Source organism: Magnolia sinica, chromosome 2, assembly GCF_029962835.1.
Source record: "Magnolia sinica isolate HGM2019 chromosome 2, MsV1, whole genome shotgun sequence".
Lineage (NCBI taxonomy): Eukaryota > Viridiplantae > Streptophyta > Magnoliopsida > Magnoliales > Magnoliaceae > Magnolia > Magnolia sinica.
In genome coordinates this window covers 122649376-122671381 of record NC_080574.1, presented here as the reverse complement: position 1 = coordinate 122671381, position 22006 = coordinate 122649376, and the positions used below count along the sequence as shown (strand labels likewise).

Genomic DNA, 22006 nt, shown 5'->3' with positions numbered 1-22006 from the left:
TTGCACTGCCAAGACCGTCCGTCTCAAACTAGGTCCTGGTTGAGGTAGTACTTAATCCGCGTCCTCGGATTGTCGAAATTAATTGGACGGTTAAAAATGGAAAATAAAAAATAAAAAATCCAACCCTCCTCTTTCCACAAACAAGCGTCCAAGAATCAGAGGTTAGGATTGTTCAACTTATCTGATCGATAGATTATTACGTGGAGACATTTGTTTGCACGATATAGTGCGTTTTTATTTGATTTAATGTACACCACGTTTACAGTTTCTCAGTGCTCGCGTATCAACCATCATCGCAACCTGAGCATCATATAGTTCCATGGAACAAAAACGAGAACGTCACAGACACCCTGAGAAAGGTATCATCTAGATCCAAGTAAGGTACCCTTTTCCTTGATGAATGGTTTACATTCGCCCGCCACGTATTCCTCCCCACGCATACATATTCAGAGGTCATGCACCTCCATTCTCTGTCACTAACTGCAACAAAAGCATGGAGATGGCTACACTCACTAATACTTTCCTAATTATCTTCTTAATCTTAATTACATCAGGTAATTTTTCTTAATCTCTTTTTTTATGGGCTTTTGCTTTTGTGCTTGAGTTAGGTGGGGTCCACTTGGTGGGGTTCATTTAGTGGGGTTTGATACATCTTGCAGCATGTGAAATCCGAGCCGTCCAAAAGGTAGAAACCATCAGGTAGATCACCTGGAACAGAAAACAGGCCAATCTACTATCAGGTGGGCCAGATCTTTCATCCAAAGATTTCAATGGTGTGACCCACCTGATGAATGGATCGGCCTGAAATTTTTTTTCAGATAATCTTAATTATGAGACAGACATTTGGGACCGTTCGGATGCCTATGAATGTGCCACTTTGGTGGGACCACCAATGCAGCATGATAAAATGTCATAAACTGCATTATTTTCTTAATATCCCTTTCCCTCTCTCTCTCTCTCTCTCTCTCTCTCTCTCTCTCTCACAGCTATGAATTGCATGGTTATGAATAATCAGTTCTGAGTACCATTCTCCCGATTTTCTACTAGCGAAATTGACTATATTGACCTTGAAGTTTGGGCAAATTAGCTAGAAAGCCATGACATTCTATATATCCTAAGAGTGACCTTCTGATAACTTTTGAAGATTGTTTCGGACAAAAATACTCTTGTCCTTGGTTCAGGAGTTGTACGGTTTTCTAGGGAGAAGAAGTTACATCATATTTAATGTCAAGAAACTGATTTGTACGGAATCCTTTTTCTATGCGTGGGCAAGGACCAAATTCGTGGGGCCTGCATGAATGTATGTGTATAATTCATGCCGCTCATCCTTCTTGTCGTGTCACTTTACGGCTATGGCCCAAATATTAGCTTGAACCAGAGTTCGTGTGGGTCACATAATAGAATATAATGGTGATAATGAAACCCACTATTGAAACTTTTTAAGCTCACTGTGATGTTTGTTAGAAGTGGACATTGCCTAAAAAGGACTTTTTGGGCCCACGCCGAGCTGACTGACAAGGTGGACGGAACGGATCTCCCCATTGTTGGCCTTAGGCTATTGTACTAATGGTTTGGTAGAAAAGGAAGTGAACACGTTCAAAACTACAATCCATACAACATGACAACCACGACCTATATAACATGGCAACTACGACCCATGCAAACCACGACCCAAATGGGCCCACACTGATGTATGTGTATAATCCATTCCGCCCATCCTTTTTATTGTGTCATTTTGGGGCTAGCACCCAAATATCAGCCCTATCTAGTGCTTTTATGGCCCACAAAATAGGAAATAATGGTGACTACTAAAAGTTTCCAAGCTTACTGTGATGTTTGTTAGAAGTGGACATTGCCCAAGTTAGGACTTTTTGGGCCCATGTCGAGCTAGCCAACAAGGTGGATGGATCGGATCACCCCACTGTGGGCCTTAAGCTATAGTACCAATGGTTTGGTAGAAAAGGAATTAAACACGTTGAAAACCACGATCCATACAACATGATAACCACGACCCAAATGGGCCGCAGTTGTATGGATCGTAGTTGTCATGTTATATGGGTCTTAGTTGTCCTATTATATGGGTCTTAGTTGTATGAATCGCAGTTGTCCTATTATATGGGTCTTAGTTGTCCTGTTATATGAGTCTCAGTTGTATCGATCGCAGTTACTCGGTTATATGTGTCGCAGTTATCCTATTATATGGGTCACGGTCGTAGTTGTCCTGTTATTTGGGTCGCAGTTGTCCTGTTATATGGTTCGCGGTTGTATGGATCGCAGTAGTCCTGTTATATGGGTCGCAGTTGTCCTATTATGTGGGTCGCGTCGCAGTTGTCCTGTTATTTGGGTCGCAGTTGTCTTGTTATATGTTTCACAGTTATCCTGTTATATGGGCCGCAGTTATCCTGTTATACGGGTTGTGGTCGCAGTCGTCTTGTTATATGGGTCTTAGTTGTATGGATCGCAGTTGTCCTGTTATATGAGTCGCAGTTATCCTGTTATATGGGTCGCAGTTATCCTATTATATGGGTCGCGGTCACAGTTGTCCTGTTATATGGGTCTTAGTTGTCCTGTTATATGGGTCTTAGTTGTATGGATCACAATTGTCCTGTTATATGGGTTGCAGTTATCCTGTTATATGGGTCGCGGTTGTAGTTGTCCTATTATTTGGGTCGCAGTTGTCCTGTTATATGGTTCGCAGTTGTATAAATAGCAGTTGTCCTATTATATGGGTCAAGGTTATCCTGTTATATGGGTCGCGGTCGCAGTGTCCTATTATTTGGGTCGCAGTTGTTCTGTTATATGGGTCGTGGTTGTCATGGGTCGTGATTATCATGTTATATATGGCCCACAATAGGATGATCTGATCCATCTACCTTGTTGGCCAGCTTGCTATGGGCCCAAAATGTCCTGATTTGGGCCCATATTGATGTTTGTTAGAAGTGGACAATGCCCAAGTCACCATTATTGATGTTTCAACAGTCACCATTATTTTCAAAAAGTCCCGACTTGGGCCCATATCTAATCTATTGATGTTTCAATAGTCACCATTATTTTCTATTATGTAGGCCACACAAGCACTGGATCAAGCTGATATTTGGGACCTACCCTTAAAATGACATGACAAGAAGGATGGGTGGCATGGATTATACACATACATCAGTGTGGGGCCAAGTCACGACTTTTTGGGCCAATGACAAGCTGGCCGACATGGTGGATGGATCAGATCACCCCATTGTGGGCTATATATAACATGATAACCACGACCCATACAACAGGACAACTGCGACCCAAATAACAGGACAACTGCTACCGCGACTTATATAACAGGATAACTGCGACCTATATAACAGGACAACTGCAATCTATACAACTGCGAACCATATAACATGACAACTGCGACCCAAATAACAGGACAACTACGACCGCGACCCATATAACAGGATAACTGAGACCCATATAACAGGACAACTGTGATCTATACATCTGCAAACCAAATAACAGGACAACTGCGACTCAAATAACAGGACAACTACGACCGCGACCCATATAACAGGATAACTGCGATCCATATAATAAGACAACTGTGATCCATACAACTGAGACCCATATAACAGGACAACTGCGACCGCGACCCATATAACAGGACAACTGTGATCCATACAACTGTGACCCATATAATAGGACAACTACGACCGCGACCCATATAACAGGATAACTGTGACCCATATAACAAGACAACTGCGATCCATACAACTACGAATTATATAACAGAATAACTGCGACCCAAATAACAGGACAACTGCGACCGCGACCCATATAATAGGATAACTGTGACCAATATAACAAGACAACTGCGATCCATACAACTGCGAACCATATAACAGGATAACTGCGACCCAAATAACAGGACAACTGCGACCACGACCCATAAAACAGGATAACTGCGACCCATATAATAGGACAACTGCGATACATAAAACTGAGACCTATATAACAGGACAACTGCGATCCATACAACTGAGACCCATATAACAGGACAACTAAGACCTATATAACATGACAACTGCGATCCATACAACTGAGACCCATATAGCAGGACAACTAAGACTCATATAACATGATAACTACGATCCATACAACTGCGGCCCATTTGGGTCGTGGTTGTCATATTGTATGGATCGTGGTTGTCATATTGTATGGATCGTGGTTTTCAACGTGTTCAATTTCTTTTCTACCAAACCATTGGTACCATAGCTGAAGGCTCACGACGGGGTGATCCGATCCATCCACCTTGTCAGCCAGCTTGGCGTGGACCCAAAAGTCCTAACTTGGGCAATGTCCACTTCTAACAAATATCACAGTAAGCCTGAAAACTTTCAGCAGTCACCATTATTTTCTATTTTGTGGGCCATAAAAGCACTGGATCAGGCTGATATTTAGGCCCTAGCCCTAAAATGACACGACAAAAAGGATGGGCGGAATGGATTATACACATACATCAGTGTGGGCCCATTTGGGTCGTGGTTTGCATGAGTCATAGTTACCATGTTATATTGGTTGTCATGTTGTATAAATGGTAGTTTTGAACGTGTCACTTCCTTTTCTACTAAACCATTAGTACAATAGCCTAAAGCCAACAATGGGGAGATCCGTTCCGTCCACCTTGTCAGTTAGCTCGGTGTGGGCCCAAAAAGTCCTTTTTAGGCAATGTTCACTTTTAACAAACATCACAGTGAGCCTGAAAAGTTTCACCAGTGGATTCCATTGTCACCATTATTTTCTATTATGTGACTCACACGAGCTCTGGATTAGGCTGATATGTAGGCCCTAGCCCTAAAATGACATGACAAGAAGAATGGGCGGCATGGATTATACCCATACATCAATGTAGGCCCCACAAGTTTTGTCCTTGCCCACGCGCAGAAAAAGGGTTCCGTACACATCACTTTCTTGGCATTAAATACAACGTAACTTCTTCTCCCTGTAAAACCGTACAACTCCTAAACTAAGGACAAGGACATTTTCATTCGAAACAATCTTCAAAAGTTATCGGAAGGTCACTCTTACAATATATGGAATATCATAGCCTTTTAGGTAATTTGCCCAAACTTCGAGGTCAACACAAATAATTTCCCAATAATCACTCCTTCACATATTTAAATTTGTTTATGGAAATTTCCATTATTATCCTTCAGAACCAATTTCAAATGTTCCGTTTTTTTTTTCTTTCTTTCTTTTTTTTTTTTTTTTTGTTGGAAATTCGTTTAATTCCCTTGTTAACTTGCTATGATCAAAATACCCACTTCCCAATTTTCCCATTTTTTTAATGAGCAGGGGCAAAACCGTCCGAATCAGCAAGAATCTTCACCATGACAAACGACTGCAAAGAAACAATCTGGCCTGCAATTATCCCTGGCGAAAATTTCGGCGGTGGAGGTTTTGAACTCAAACCGAAACAGTCGATCGTCTTCACGGCCCCGGTCGGGTGGTCAGGCCGGATCTGGGGCCGCACCGGATGCAACTTCGACAAAACCGGGACCGGTCCGTGCCAGACAGGCAGCTGCGGGGACGCCATCAAATGCGGGGCTTCGGGCAAAACTCCTGCCACGCTGGCAGAATTCACACTCGCGTCTCCCGATTTTTATGACGTCAGCATGGTCGACGGCTTCAACTTGCCGTTAGTTGTAACTCCCCTTAACGGTAAGGGGAACTGCAGCGCGGCGGGGTGTGACGGAGACCTTAATAAAAAGTGCCCGAAAAAGCTCGCCGTTAAAGCGGGCGGCAAGACGGTGGGTTGTAGGAGCGCGTGTGACGTGTTCGGCTCCGACGAATATTGCTGCAAAGGGGTGTTTGGGAATCCGACGACGTGTCAGCCCTCGACGTATTCGAAGCTGTTCAAGGCAGCGTGTCCCGCGGCCTACAGTTACGCTTACGACGATCACACAAGCCTTTTTACGTGCTCCAGCAGCGATTACATCATTACGTTCTGCGCCTCCAGGTGAGTGGTTGGGATTTCCTATTGATTCAAATGTCCTTGATCGTGGCCCACCCCAGTGTTTCTAGGGAGATTGTTGTGATATTAGGTGGGGCACACCGTAATGTTTGTGAGAAATCCATCCCGTCCATCCATTTTTTGAGCTACATGAGACCATAAATTAGGCGGATTCAATACTATAGTGGGCCATACATGAGGAAATAGTGGGGATCGAACGTCCACCGTTGAACATTCCTAGGGCCACAGAAGTTTTGTATCAAGCTAATTTTGTTGTGTTTTCAGTTCATCCAAGTGGGAATGACCTTATGAGCGGTTTGGATGGTATATAAACATCAAGGTGGACCCCAGGATGAATTCAACGGTAGGCATTTCTTTTCCCACTTTTCCTCTCATGTGGCTCACTTGAGTTCTTGAGTTCTTGTCCTAAAATGAGCTCAAAAAATGGATGGACAGCGCGGATTTCTTAAAAACTCACGGTGGGTCCACCTAGCTTCCGAGCCAAGAACTTCGATCCGCGTCCGTTTTTCTCGGCGGAAAAATTTTTGTTCTCTGGCAGAGTGATGGAGAGAGTGTGATGGGCGATACACGGGCACCTATATAGTGGAGCGTAATTTGATATGATACTCTGGCTGTGTATGACACTTGATATGCAGCCACTAAGAAACGGTAAAAAATGGTGTATGTTAACCCATATAAAACCGATTAAATTATGGAACCTTCTATAGTCAGGTTACAATATAAAAATCAGGATTGTTGAACTATACTATCATCTGATTCGTGGACACTTATTTTTTGAAACATGACCGTTGAATATTTTTTATTTCTATCTGTTTAATAAATGTCCAGCAATCTAATAATTTTGTAAACAAAGAAGAGTAGGTTTTAGTTCATGGTACATCTAATCAGGTGCCCGTAATATGGACGGTTTAGTTTGAATGATTTGTATGCCAAGTAAGCAAATTCGTACCTGGCATATTCGAATTAAACGGTCTAATTTTGGGACCGGTTTAGATGTATCAAGATGAGAAATTTATCACTGTACGACCCATTTATGGCCCATTTACCCGCTTAAGCCCACTCCTCTTTACCTGACTAGAATAAGCCCTAGATGTACGGACGACTTGTCAAAGGTCGAAAATACCCTTGCTTTTTCCTTCGAGCGAATCGGCTGCTGCTCGAAGACGAGCACTGACGCTCGTCGAACTCTGAGCTGTACGGATGGTTCAAAAGAGATCAAAGTTACATAGCCCCACAGTTATGTATTTATTATATGCACAACGTTCATCCATATTTGGAGATCATTTCGGAGCATTATCAAAAAATAAAAATAAAAAAATCATATCCAGACATCAACTGGACCACACCACAAAGACCAGTGGAAAATTGATTTTCACTGTTGAAACTTTCGTAAGGCCCACCATAACATTTATTTTCCATCCAAGCTATTTATAAGGTCACAAAGACCTGGATGAAGAGGAAAAACAAATTTCATAATAATCCAAAACTTCTGTGACCCCTAAAAGGGTTTCAATGGTAGACGTTCAAAGTAGAATGATAACGTCGTATGCTATGGTCAGACCTATGGCTACGGATCATAACCGTAGTCATAGATACCATAATCTATAGCCATAGAAGACTGTCCGGGGTAGGCTCACCGAACTAACATCCCCCCGCCTGATGCTGGCATGTCCGGCAGGGCCACGCCCATCTAGCGACCCCTATAACCGTAGCCTCAAGGCCACGCCCATCTAGCGACCCCTATAACCGTAGCCATAGACGGACATATTTATTTTATTTTATTTCACATGGAGAACTTTATTCTACCTACAATTTTCTCTAACACACTTATATTTGTATATATAAGCGTATATAAAAAAAAATTCTCTGTTTTTTTCATTTCTTTCTTTATTCATTTAATAAGAATATCTTTTAAACCAAAATTAGTTACTTAATGTACCCTATATGATTTTGCGGGAGGAGAAGCTACTTTAGCCAACCAACCTGATTATTTTCCAAGATTCCATCATGTTGATGGTCGAAAATCCATTTCATTCACTTCGCGGTCAATTTCATTCATTTCATTTACTTCGCGATCAATTCCATGCATTTCACGGTCAATCCCAACGATTCTCCTTCACTTCACGATCAATTCCATGCATTTCACGGTCAATTCCCTTCACTTCACAGTTATTTCCGTGCATGTCATGGTCAATTCCCTTCATTTCACGGTCAATTCCATGCATTTCATGGTCAATTCCCTTCACTTTATAGTTAATTTTGTGCATTTCACGGTCAATTCCCATCATTTCACGGTCAATTCCATGCATTTCACGGTCAATTTCGGCAATTCTCCTTCACTTCACGGTCAATTCCATGATTTCACGGTCAATTCCCTTTACTTCACGGTCGATTCAATGCATTTCACGGTCAATTCCCTTCATTTCACGGTTAATTACATGCACTTCACGGTCAATTTTGGCGATTCCCCTTCACTTCACAGTCAATTCCATGCATTTCACGGTCAATTCCCTTCACTTCACGGTCAATTCCATGCATTTCACGGTCAATTCCCTTCACTTCATGGTCAATTCCATGCATTTCACGGTCAATTTCGACGATTCTCCTTCACTTCACGGTCAATTCCATGCATTTCACGGTCAATTCCCTTCACTTCATGGTCAATTCCATGCATTTCACGGTCAATTTTGGCGATTCCCCTTCACTTCACGGTCAATTCCATGCATTTCACGGTCAATTCCCTTTAATTCACGGTCAATTTAATGCATTTCACGGTCAATTCCCTTTACTTCACGGTCAATTTAATGCATTTCACGGTCAATTCCCTTCATTTCACGATCAATTACATGCATTTCACAGTCAATTCCGACGATTCCCCTTCACTTCACGGTCAATTCCATGCATTTCAAAGTCAATTCCCTTCACTTCACAATCAATTCAATGCATTTCATAGTCAATTCCCTTCACTTTACGGTCATTTCCATGCATTTCACAGTCAATTCCGACGATTCCCCTTCACGGTCAATTCAATGCATTTCACGGTTAATTCCCTTTACTTCACAGTCAATTCAATGCATTTCACGGTCAATTCCCTTAGGGCCTGTTTGATTTTGCAGTGCACTAGTAAATACTAGGTAAAAGAATAATAATTATTTCTCCGTGTATTTACAAGGCACCTGATTTGACTACTTACTTTTTTGACACGGTAACCAAAAACATTACAAAATATATATGGGTCCCACTGTGATGCATTTCGCTTATTCACACTGTTCATCCATTATGCCTTTTGAATTTATAGTATGAGCAAAAAAAATGAGGTATATCCAAAACTCAAGTGGACCACACCATACGAAAACAGGAATTGAATACTTACCGTTAAAAACTTTGTGAGGCCACTGTTTCTTTTGGTGTGGGCCACCTGAGTGTTGGATCATCCTCATTTTTTAGCTCATGCCTCAAAATATTGTGGTAAAACATATGGACGGAATTGATATATCATATACATTACCTTGAGGTTCAAAAATTTTTAATAGCTATTTGAACCGGTTCCCAATACAGAAGTTTCCCTGGATTTTCAAATGGATGAAATGGTAATAATTATCCATTTCCTGGGTATTTACCCAAGCTCTTGGAAATCAAACACGTCCTTAATTTCACAGTCAATTCCATGCATTTCATGGTCAATTCCGGCGATTCCCCTTCACTTCACGGTCAATTCTATGCATTTCACGGTCAATTCCCTTCACTTCACGGTCAATTCTATGCATTTCACGGTCAATTCCCTTCACTTCATGGTCAATTCAATGCATTTCACGATCAATTCTATGCATTTTACGGTCAATTCCCTTCTCTTCACGGTCAATTCAATGCATTTCACGGTCAATTCCCTTAATTTTATGGTCAATTCCATGCATTCCACGGTCAATTCTGGCGATTCCCCTTAACTTCACGGTCAATTCCATGCATTTCACGGTCAATTCCCTTCACTTCACGGTCAATTCTGTGCATTTCACGGTCAATTCCCTTCATTTCACGGTCAATTCCATGCATTTCAAGATCAATTCCGGTGATTCCCCTTCACTTCACGGTCAATTCAATGCATTTCACTATCAATTCCCTTCATTTCATGATCAATTACAAGCATTTCATGGTCAATTCTGGCGATTCCCCTTCACTTCACGGTCAATACCATGCATTTCACGGTCAATTCCCTCGACTTCACCGTCAATTCCATGCATTTCACTGTCAATTCCCTTGACTTCACCGTCAATTCAATGCATTTCACAGTCAATTCTCTCCATTTCACGGTCAATTTCATGCATTTCACAGTCAATTCCCTTCACTTCATAGTCAATTCAGTGCATTTCATGGTCAATTCCCTTCATTTCACGATCAATTCCATGCATTTCACGGTCAATTCCGGCGATTCTCCTTCACTTCACGGTCAATTCCATGCATTTCACAGTTAATTCCCTTTACTTCACGGTCAATTCAATGCATTTCACGGTCAATTCCCTTTACTTCACAGTCATTTCAATGCATTTCACGGTCAATTCGCTTCACTTCACGGTCAATTCTATGCATTTCACGGGGTCAACTGGGTCTAGATGGAGTCGACCCTGTTCGGCTGAAAGCTGCTTGGGCTCCACTTCTTCTTTATACCGGGACCCATTGAAAGCAATTGACGTGAAGGTCAATGTAGAGGATGTATGTGAGATAATTTCGGAGGGTCTAATGTTAATTTCTTAGAATCGCCGTATATTAAGAATCTATAATTTTGGACCATGAAATGCATTAAATTGACCGTGAAGTAAAGGGAATTGATGGTGAAATGCATGGAATTGACCGTGAAGTGAAGAGGAATTGCCAGAATTGACCATGAAATGCATGGAATTAACCGTGAAATGAAGGGAATTGACCGTGAAATGCATTAAATTGACCTTGAAGTAAAGGGAATTGATCGTGAAATGCATGGAATTGACCATGAAGTGAAAGGGAATCACCAGAATTGACCGTGAAATGCATGGAAATGACCGTGAAATGCATTGAGTTGACCATGAAGTGAAGGGAATTGACCATGAAATGCATGGAATTGACTGTGAAGTGAAGGAGAATCACCGGAATTGACGGTGAAATGCATGTAATTGACCATGAAATGAAGGGAATTGACCGTGAAATGCACGGAATTGACCGTGAAGTGAAGGGAATTAACCGTGAAATGCATGGAATTGACCGTGAAGTGAATGAAATTCAATGCATTTCATGGTCAATTCCCTTCACTCCACGGTCATTTCCGGGCATTTCACTATCAATGCCCTACATTTCATGGTCAATTCCAGCAATTCCCCTTCACTTCACGGTCAATTTAATTCATTTCACGATCAATCCCCTTCACTTTGCGGTCATTTCCATTCATTTCACGATCAATCCCAACAATTCCCTTTCACTTCACGGTCAATTCAATGCATTTCACGGTCAATTCCCTTCACTTCACAGTCATTTCCATGCATTACACGATCAATTCCCTTCACTTTACGATCAATTCCATGCATTTTATGGTCAATTCCCTTTCACTTCACGGTCAATTCAATGCATTTCACGGTCAATTCCCTTCACTTCACAGTCATTTCCATGCATTACACGATCAATTCCCTTCACTTTACGATCAATTCCATGCATTTTATGGTCAATTCCAGTGATTCCGCTTCACTTCATGGTCATTTCCATTCATTTCACGATCAATTCCCTTCACTTCACGGTCATTTCCATGCATTTCACGGTCAATTCCCTTCACTTCACGGTCATTTCCATGCATTTCACAGTCAATTTCGGTGATTCCACTTCACTTCACAGTAATTTTCATTCATTTCACGGACAATTCCCTTCACTTTACGGTCATTTCCATGCATTCATGGTCAATTCCCTTCACTTCACGATCAATTCCATGCATTTCATAGTTAATTCTAGCGATTCTGCTTCACTTCACGGTCAATTCTGTGTATTCACGATCAACTCCCTTCATTTCACGGTCAATTCCGGCAATTCTCCTTCACTTCACGGTCATTTCCATTCATTTCATGGTCAATTCGCTTCACTTCACGGTCATTTTTATGCATTTTATGGTCAATTCCAGTGATTCCCTTTCATTTCACGGTCAATTCCCTTCACATCACAGTCATTTCCATGCATTTCACGGTCAATTCCAGTGATTCCGCTTCACTTCAAGGTCAATTAAATGTATTTCATGGTCAACTCCCTTCATTTCACAGTTAATTATGGCGATTCCTCTTCACTTCACGGTCCTTTCCATGCATTTCATGGTCAATTTCCTTCACTTCACGGTCAATTCCATTCATTTCATGGTCAATCCCCTTCACTTGTAGCGATACCGATACTTCTGGTTATCAGCGATATTATCGACGATATTGATATTGTTTCTGTATCCCTGGCCAGCGAAACTTGTAGCGATACAGATATTTCCGGTTATCAGCGAAATTATTGACGATATCGATATTGTTTCTGTATCCCTAGCCAGCGAAACTTGTAGCGATACCGATATTTCCGGTTATCAGCGATATTATCGACGATATCGATATTGTTTCCGTATCCCTAGCCAGTGAAACTTGTAGCGATACCGATATTTCCGGTTATCAACGATATTATTGACGACATCGATATTATTTCCACATAGAATTGGCTGTGAAGTGAAGCGGAATCACCATAATTGACTGTGAAATGCATGGAAATGACCGCGAAGTGAAGGGAATTGACCGTGAAATACATGGAATTGACCGTGAAGTGAAGGGAATTGACCGTGAAATGTATTGAATTGACCGTGAAGTGAAGAGGAATCACCGGAATTGACCGTGAAATGAAGGGAGTTGACCGTGAAATACATAGAATTGACCATGAAGTGAAGCGGAATCGCTGAAATTGACCGTGAAATGCATGGAAATGACCGTGAAGTGAAGGGAATTGACCGTGAAATGCATGGAATTGACCGTGAAATACATAGAATTGACCGTGAAGTGAAGCGGAATTGCCGGAATTGACCGTGAAATACATGGAATTGACCGTGAAGTGAAGCAGAATCACCGAGATTGACCATGAAATGCATGGAATTGATCGTGAAGTAAATGAAATGAATGAAATTGACCGTGAACTGATTGAAATTGACCGTGAAGTGAATGAAATGGATATTCGACCATTGACCTGATGGAATCTTGGAAAATAAATAGGTTGGTTGGCTAAAGTGGCTTCTCCTACCCCAAAATCATATAAGGTACGTCAAGTAACTAATTTTGGTTTAGAAGATATTCTTGTTAATTGAATAAAGAAAAAAATAAAAATAAAAAAGAGAAATTTTTTTATATGCTTCTATATACATATTTATATAAATATGTATTAGAGAAAAATGTAGGTAGAACAAAGTTATCCATATAAATATGTATTAGAGAAAAATGTAGGTAGAATAAAGTCATCCATGTATTTTAAAAAAAAAAGGTGCATAGGTGGATGTGGGGCCCACTAAAATCATGAACATTGAGTGTGGGGCCCACGATGGGACCCATCCAATTTTTTAAAAAAAAAACCGGGCGGCACTAGCGCATAGACGTCCAAAGGTCAGCCTTCAATCAACTGCCGAACTTAGTCAATAGCTACGGCTTGACTACGGTTATAATCCGTAGCTATAAGAACCATAGCCTTCAATCGACTGCCGAATCGCTTGAAGGAAAAAGCAGGGGCATTTTCGACCTTTGGCAAGTCGTCCGTACAGATGGGGCTTATTCTGGTAAGGTAAAAGGGAGTGGGCTTCAGCGGGTAAATGGCGCATAAATGGGTCGTTCAGTGGTAAATTTCTCTGTTAAGAATTGCCCTGATTTGATTATCTGACCATCGGATTGATGGGCATTTATTGGACGGTTAAAAATGAGAAGCTATTCCGACGAATAAGTGTTCACGTGTCAGACTCATCCTCTATACACAAGGCAGATATGCACATCGATTTTGAACCGTCCAAAATGTGGGCCCCGGTGTGGATGGAGGATAGCATAGCAATCAAGCTGATTGGATAATCTGAACCATCTGATATAGCCCATCGAATTGGACAAGCGATAGCTTCAATTTGACACCGATTGATGGTCATATATTGAGTGGTTAGGATCATTTGATCTCTCTGATTTGATCACTTGAGGGTCATACTCCATCCACATTGTGGCCCGTGTTTTGGATGGTCCTGATCAGCGTACATGCATGACATGCCACTATCAATGGTCAGTTGAGCTGTCTGACAGGGCATGCTTGTTGAGGTATGTACTCGTTTAAACAGTCCGATCCCACGATTACATCGAACATGGCAAGTAAATGTACGTTGATCAGCAGTCGGGATTGTCCAGTCAAAGTTAAAATGCTAACCTATCTATGGTGGGTCCCACCGTCTGTACCGTTTTATTTGATTTGCATGGGTGCTACATTACCATCACTCGACCTGAGTACTGCCCAACTGTAGGCAGGGTTTGCAAGGCCAGGCCTGCAACAAGGGCGCATTCTGTGGTTAGATTTGACTGAGGCTAACTTGATGGGCCTGAAATGGTTTTTAGGCCCAATAACTGATTGGGAGTGGGCCTGGGCTTGATCTTATGTAAGTCCCAACATAATAGTCCAGCCCGATCAACTTATTTAACTGGATTGGATGCGATCATGATTAGCGAGTTGTAACGGATTCGGCCCCGACCTAGTTGCTTAGACTGTGAGGTGGGTGGGATATTTAGGTCATGGGCCAGGCATCAAGCATCGATCGGGGCTAGCCTGGCCCATTTAAAACCCAATTCCAAGTATAGTGATGAAATTAGGTGGAATGCTACCAATCTATCAGATTAAATGTCCATTTCAATGGTCCAAACTAGAGTTGGGCATAGGACGACTTGACTTGTCCGTCTACCCAACTTGATCCAAACCGAGTGGATGAGTCGATCCAAACCGAGTAGACTACGTCCAATCCAAACTCAAATCGGGTCGAGTTCAGGTCACCTAATAACTTGCTAGATGCAACCCTAATTTCGAGGATAGTGATGAAATTAGGTGGAATGCTACCAATCTATTAGATTAAATGTCCTTTTCATGGTCCAAACTCTTCATAAGATGAACCTCATATGATGGGGGATACTAAAAAATATTGGGATTCAAATATTTTTAAATCTTTGATTATACCAAGGTTAAGTGGACCATCCATATTCAAAGGAAAAGACTCAAATGACGGGAGGGTTGAAATATTCAACTTTATTTTTTGTATTTTGGGTACCTACATCCAAGGTCGGGACGTCATACATGGTTAGGATCATTGAAGAGGATCCAAGATCCAATATCCAAGGCATTTAAAACCATCTTAAAAGTGTTTAGTGCTTGTTTGGGAGCATGGAATTGAAATCCTGGATTTGTAGTGCTCGATTTTCAATTTTGTTTGGTAGCATGGATTTTCGAAGTCTTCAATTTCAAAAATTATATTTGAGAGCTGAATTTTAAATCATGGATTTAAGAGTTATTTTATAGTACCATATGATGAATTAAATACTTTCAAATATTCTAAATATGACATACGTGAGTAGGATAAGACGGTGATTACACTAAGCCCATTATTAGTTAATTTCATATTTGAAAAAAGAAAAATTATATTTTTTAAAATTGGTTGTCCATTTTTTATAGTATGGTCCACGTAATAATTTTATAAATTTAATTTTTATAAAATTTCATTATCATGCCGTAAATGAAAGTGAAAATATCAATAAATATACATATCATAAGAGGAAAATAATCTCAAAATTCTAAATCTTACAAAAGGGTCTCCTTAAAAATTGAAAAGGAGTGAAAATTCTGAATTTTGAACCAATCTAAAAGGGTGCCAAACAGCACTACTTTTACAGTCCTGATTCTCAATTCCCAACCGTTCAAAATACAGGCATTTGGGAACATGCCAAACTACCCGTTAAATTCCTTTCTAACTCTCATTTTGTATTGTATGCAGGAAGAAAACGGTTTGCACGTATCATGACAATAAGGTGGTTTGTAATGGATCTGACGGCTCCAAATCACCCACTCTCAAATGGTTGGCTGTGATGCTTTTTTATGCATTGATAACTTCCTGGGCCATATCATAGGAAGTCTTATTTTTCACCATTTTTGAAATGTACTAAATTGCCATTTATTTATTTTAATTGTTTCTCCTCTCACAAAACTATGGAAGGGAGGGTTTATTTTTATTATTATTTTTTTTTTCATGTAATAAAATTCATATGTACAGATCTGTTCACAAATAATAATAATAAAGGAAGATATTCACATACTGTTTTTATTTATTTATTTATTTTTATTATTTTTAAAATCTCTCAAAGCAATTGCTAATTGCACGTGCAAGGATAAGATCATCCACACGTACCTTGATTAGTTCACATAGACGGTCAATAGGAGCCAATCAAAGTGCGTGTGGTCCACTTTTCTTTTACAAGTGCATGTAATGTTAGGCATTTCCTGCCCATTGCCACAGCCACCACATGGATGGTATCAATCTTTCGGTGATTTTGACCGTTCATGGTGGGGCCCACACCTTTGGATGGATTTTTACCCAAAATCTTTTCGATCAGAAAAGACTTGACCAATTAACTGACGATTTCATATTCTAAAGTTAGAAAATGGTATGAAGGTTCCCATTCCAATTTAGTGGTCCAACAATCGAACGAATGTGACCACCCATGGGGTATATTTTTGGTGTATGAACTCTCCATGGTGGGGGCTTTTGGATGGACGGTCTGGATCACCAAAGGATTATCTATTTTTGCATCTATTATTATTTATTGGTTTTGAATGATTTTTAACCACATTAAACATGCAAATTCGGAATCCTAACCTTGGTTGGGGTGTTAGGGCTAAAGGATCAAACCCTACTTGGGTTGGGTTGGGCTTGGGTTGAGGCCATGGGCTAGGGCTGCAACTTGGGCTCAGGTCAACCCAAACGCCATTGGCCCAACCTGAGTTTGTGTCAGCTTGGGTTCTGATTGAGAAAATTCGAGCTGGTTTAAGTCGGTTGAGAATTATCACGTGCATTTGGGTTGAGCTGGGTTAGGTTGGGTTTGGGTTCGGCTTCTCAGGTTGGAATTCTGGTGAGATTAGGCTGCAGGTTGGGTGGATTTGGGTGACCTTCAACATGATCCAACTCACCCGACTTGCAACCCTATCGTAGGTAACATGACCGAACCATGACCTAACCCCATATGTTATGATATATATGTATGACTATACATGGGAAACACAATTACGGTAATGGATTATCCACTCTTTGATCTTGAAGTTTCGAAATAGATGGTATTGGTTTCATGCATGTTTTTATTTTTATTTTTATGTTCAAGTGTTTGATTTTATGTATTAGCTTACTAGTTATAAGTGTTCGTCCGAACCAAACCTAAAGTGGGTTAGGTTTAAGTATTTGACACCTCAGGTTGGGTAGCTTAGTTGAAGTTTCAGGTTGATTCCGATTGGAGATAGGTTGGGCTCCTGGCATGTAGGATTTGCACTCATAGTTAGAATGACCAAATCTAATGGTTGTAAATAAAAGTGAGTAAATCAATTCTTAAGAATTTGACTATATGAAAGAAGACTACCTGGGACCATCATTTTGTTGGTATACTGGGGATGAAAATTATTCAATACATCGGATAATTCTAAGCACCTTATAGTGACCTTCAAGTATCCATAAAAAACTAAGTGGAGTATCCATAAAAAACTAAGTGGAGAAAGGTGATGGATTGATTGGAGTGCGACTTTCATTACAAAGGCCGTCATTGTGGCCTTTAAAGTATCCATAAAAACTAAGAAAGAGGAGAAAGGTGATGGATTGATTGAAATGCGACTTTCAAAACAAAGGCAATCCATGATAAGGCCCACTAAATGGGGTGCATCACTTGTTCTTCTTTTGCCATTATCAAGCCAGCAACCCAATAGGGAAAAGATTACCCAACAATAAAAAGTACAAGAATAGTTCTACCATGCAATGCACTCCATAGGAGTCATATGTTGCTTTGCATGACCCACATGATAAATATGTTTGGGGTTGTTGATGTAAGGGCTTGTTTGGCACTTTGTATCTGAAATATTTTAGAATCTAAATCATAATTATCATGGAATCCAAGTGACTAGGAATCCTTAGTGCTTTTTTTTTTTTTTTTGCATCCTACAACTAGAATAATGCAGAATTTAAAATTTGTTTTTGGCAGCCAAGATTTGGAATGTATTGAAATTTTGTAGTATATCAATAGGAATCTAAATTTGCTTAAATCATCCTGAATACCTCGAAATAGTATGCATTTGTGACACTTTAAATATTCATTGTAACAAATCTATTTTAATATATACTTTGGTTAAAAATAAGTTAATTTTGAGCCTCAATTAGGCCATGAAAGTGTGCCCACTAATTGTATGGCATGAGCAAGAGAGACGGCTAACAATGGCAAGCGCACGGCAATGGCGAGCAGGAGAATGGCACAGATATTGCTAGCGATGACGTTGTAGAAAACACCACCTATGGTAGAGGGGGAGAGATGTAGAGTGGGCCGTAGAGACATTCTTAACATGACGGAAAGAAGTTTAAATAGAAGCGAAATTAGTCTGTCATATGCGAGCCAAGTCCTAGATAGGGAAATGACGTAACTTGGCCCCAAGCATGTCCGATTTGAAGAAATTAATTCTGGATAGAGAGAAATTGTCATTCAAAGTGCGGACTGTAAATCAGCTATAACTTTTGATCCAGGTACCATCACGAAATGTATGACCGATCGATCTTTATGTAACGATGCTTTAGGGCCAATTGGCAGCTACGTCAGTCAAATTCATTTGTTTCACCAAAAAATGTACCTATCTAGTTCAACACTGTAATTTCAGGAATAAAAAATATTATTTTTGAAAATTTTCATTTTCATCAATCTCCTTATTCTTACGTTTTTAAGATTTCCATCTTTTAAAAAATTACTTGAAATAATGTCGGAAATGCTCCGATAAGATTTATCTAGATGTTTCAATTTTTTTTTTTAAAAATAGAATTTAGAAGAGATGTACTATTTTAAGTAACTTTTAAATGAATTACGGTTTTGCTTTTTTCTATATAAGTGATGCAATCGGGAAATCTTAGGATCATCTCTCAATATAATTTCGAGTTTTCTCTTTTTATTATCTTACAAATTTAAGAACTATTCCGCAGATTCAAGGTTTTCCTACTTGAGGAAGATGGTGATCTTTTTCTCATTGTTTCACGCCCCTCCTTGCATGAGAGAGAGAGAGAGCTTTTGTTGAAGGGGGGGGGGGGTGGTGTTGTTGCATGAGAGAGAGTGTCTAGTGGAGAAGATAAGAGAGTGAGAGTTCTCTTTTATTTTCGATGGAGACCTAACACTAGATTTTCGGAACATTGGGAGCAAATTTTCTTGAATCTCGACTGAGAGCTAAGAATTTGAAACATCATTTTTTAAAGGATACAAAATACATTTGAATCAAGTTTTCCTCAAATCCTTCATGCCAAATGCCCTCATTCCCCTCGAATACCCTTAAATATGAGATGTCATGCATCCTTTAAGGGGATTGGACAATCATAGCCATCCAATATGGAAGGGTCACTTAGCTCAAAATAAAGTCTATAGTTAACCAACAAAGGTCACAATAAAAAGGTTTTTAATCAATATAGTTTTATTGTCAACCCATTCATGTGATGATCGATCAAATTGACAATCACAATCATCACATACATTGGTCAAATGTGCACTAGAAAGGTGTAAGACCCAACCCGAGTGCAGGTGTGTGTGTGAGTGTGCATTTCATTTCTCTTGTTCCCACGGTCCTACCGGTCAAAACCCGGTCACTCACGACCCTCAGATAGTGTTTGCGGTCATCCTTAAGTCCGGTCATTTAGACCCGACTTGGATCGAGCCGAAACCTGTGCCATCTTGTCCGCTTCATCGTTGCGGTTCCGATGCCGCGTCTTGTGCGTCCATCCGACATGTAGATCATAAGTTGTGTGTATTTCATTTTCTAAGCCCTTGATCATGGTCATGTGGCCCACTTAGGAATAGTGTGCACGAATTTTTAGGTAGGTCCTATCTCTTGGCACTATTTCCAACACACACTACACACACACACACTACCTAGGCCCTATTCCTATACCACCTATTTCTAAACACCACCCACAAACCTAAAAAGCCTACTAACCCTACAACATTGTTTCTAACTCCCTATAGCAATCATCACTCTTCTCTAACCAAGGCAAGAGAGAAATGATTGCTTGCCTTAAAACCCTCCCTCTCTCTTTATCCCTCTCATTTCTCTCTCTCTCTCTCTCTCTCTCTCTCTCTCTCTCTCTCTCTTCTTTCCCTAGCAACTCCAAACCACCCCACCTCCCTCCATTATTTCAGCCCCTTCTCCCTCTAATCCCCTCCCATCTAACCCTTGAAGAAAGATCTCAACCTTAGATCTATGCACCTTGGAGCCTAAGGAGTCTAGTGGTAGAAGATTCTTGGTGTTCTTGTGAGGTGGGTGCTCTTCTTGGCTTCATCTCTCCTTCTTCTTCTTCCCTTTCTTCCTTTCTCTTTTGCTATATGCATGAAAGCATGTAGGGCCCACCAATCCATGGTGGAGGCCCTATATGGTTCCTAAGATGAAGGCCAAGGGCCTAGATCCTTCACAATCCATTCCATGGAGGGCCATTTTCTATGGACCCACCATGATGATCTCCTCTTATTTCTTTCATCTCATGGGCCACCTAAGCCTTTGCATACATGTAGGGAAAGGATTCCTACCATCCAACAACTTATTTTAATGTATCTTGGCTTGCATGTAAGTGTATGATATAGTGATGGTGTGAATTTGTGTGTGGGTGGTCCATTAGTGGCGGGACCTCCCACCTATGACCGATTTTGCTCCTTCTCTCCCTCATTTTCCTTATCTTCTTCTGTACATTCTCTGATGATATGTGGCCCACCAAAGTAGGTTAGTAACATCCCAGGCCCCTAGCAAGATGGGACGTCCAAGCCCACCTTGATTGGATGTTCAGGCCCAATCATGCATGCATGGTTTAGATGGCCTCTAAAATAAATTTTCATGGAGGCTTGAGACCTCTGATGGGTCTAAAATTTTGTGAACCTATCAAAGTGATCCCCACATGAGGAATCAGGGCTATGGAGCCCTTTGATTTATTTGCATGGGCTGAAATATGGACAGCCTATGTTGCTATCTAGATTTCAAGCCCAGTTGGAGCATGTGTTTTGAGCTACTATTTAGACCAATTTGCAGGCCTTTTATCCCAAATTTTTTAGGAGTTTTGTAGTATGTGGACTCCCACTTTAATGTGGTATGGGGCCCACACCCTACATCCCGTGTTTGAGGCCCATGGGTTGGGCCAAAGATGGCTAACTGTCCAGAAATTTCTGGATAGTTCAGCAATACAATATGGAAGAAAACACTATAATCACCTGACTTTCTGGAAGAAGTGGACCACCCCAGTGGACCTCACTTGTTGTTCAGATGTAGGGCCACCTTTTTCCCTAATTTTCCAAGGGTTTGGGTCGGTCCAGGCTCACTCCATGTGGTCCCAAACATAGGGACAGTTATAATTCCAGCAACATTTCACCCTAGACAGATTGTAATTTCGAATTTAATTAAAATACTTTTGAGTATTAAAAAATTATAAAAATTTACAGAGATGTATCCCACCCATGGTGGGACCCACCTACCAATTTTTGGGGCCAACAGACTCCTATGCATACTGTGGAAAGGGCTGGACCGGCCCACCACGTTGGGACGTCTAGGTCAGACAGATTTTCTGGATAGATTGTTTTCTTTAAATTAATTAAAATACTTCTAATATCAAAAAATTGTGAAATTTTGTGGAGGTGAGGCCCACCTATGTAAGTACCACCCTGTGAATTTTCAGGGCCAATGGGCCCCTGTACAGACCGTGGTGCG

At 40.7% G+C, this 22006-nt stretch overlaps 1 protein-coding gene across 1 annotated transcript; it reads left to right on the top strand.

The window, feature by feature from the left end:
• The first annotated feature begins 380 nt into the window (after positions 1-380).
• LOC131237524 (pathogenesis-related thaumatin-like protein 3.5) lies at positions 381-16340 on the top strand. Its single transcript, XM_058235347.1, has 3 exons — positions 381-554; positions 5335-5998; positions 16035-16340. The coding sequence occupies exons 1-3, from the start codon at positions 401-403 to the stop codon at positions 16165-16167; spliced, it is 951 nt and encodes a 316-aa protein (XP_058091330.1). The 5' UTR covers positions 381-400; the 3' UTR covers positions 16168-16340.
• Positions 16341-22006: the final 5666 nt, after the last annotated feature.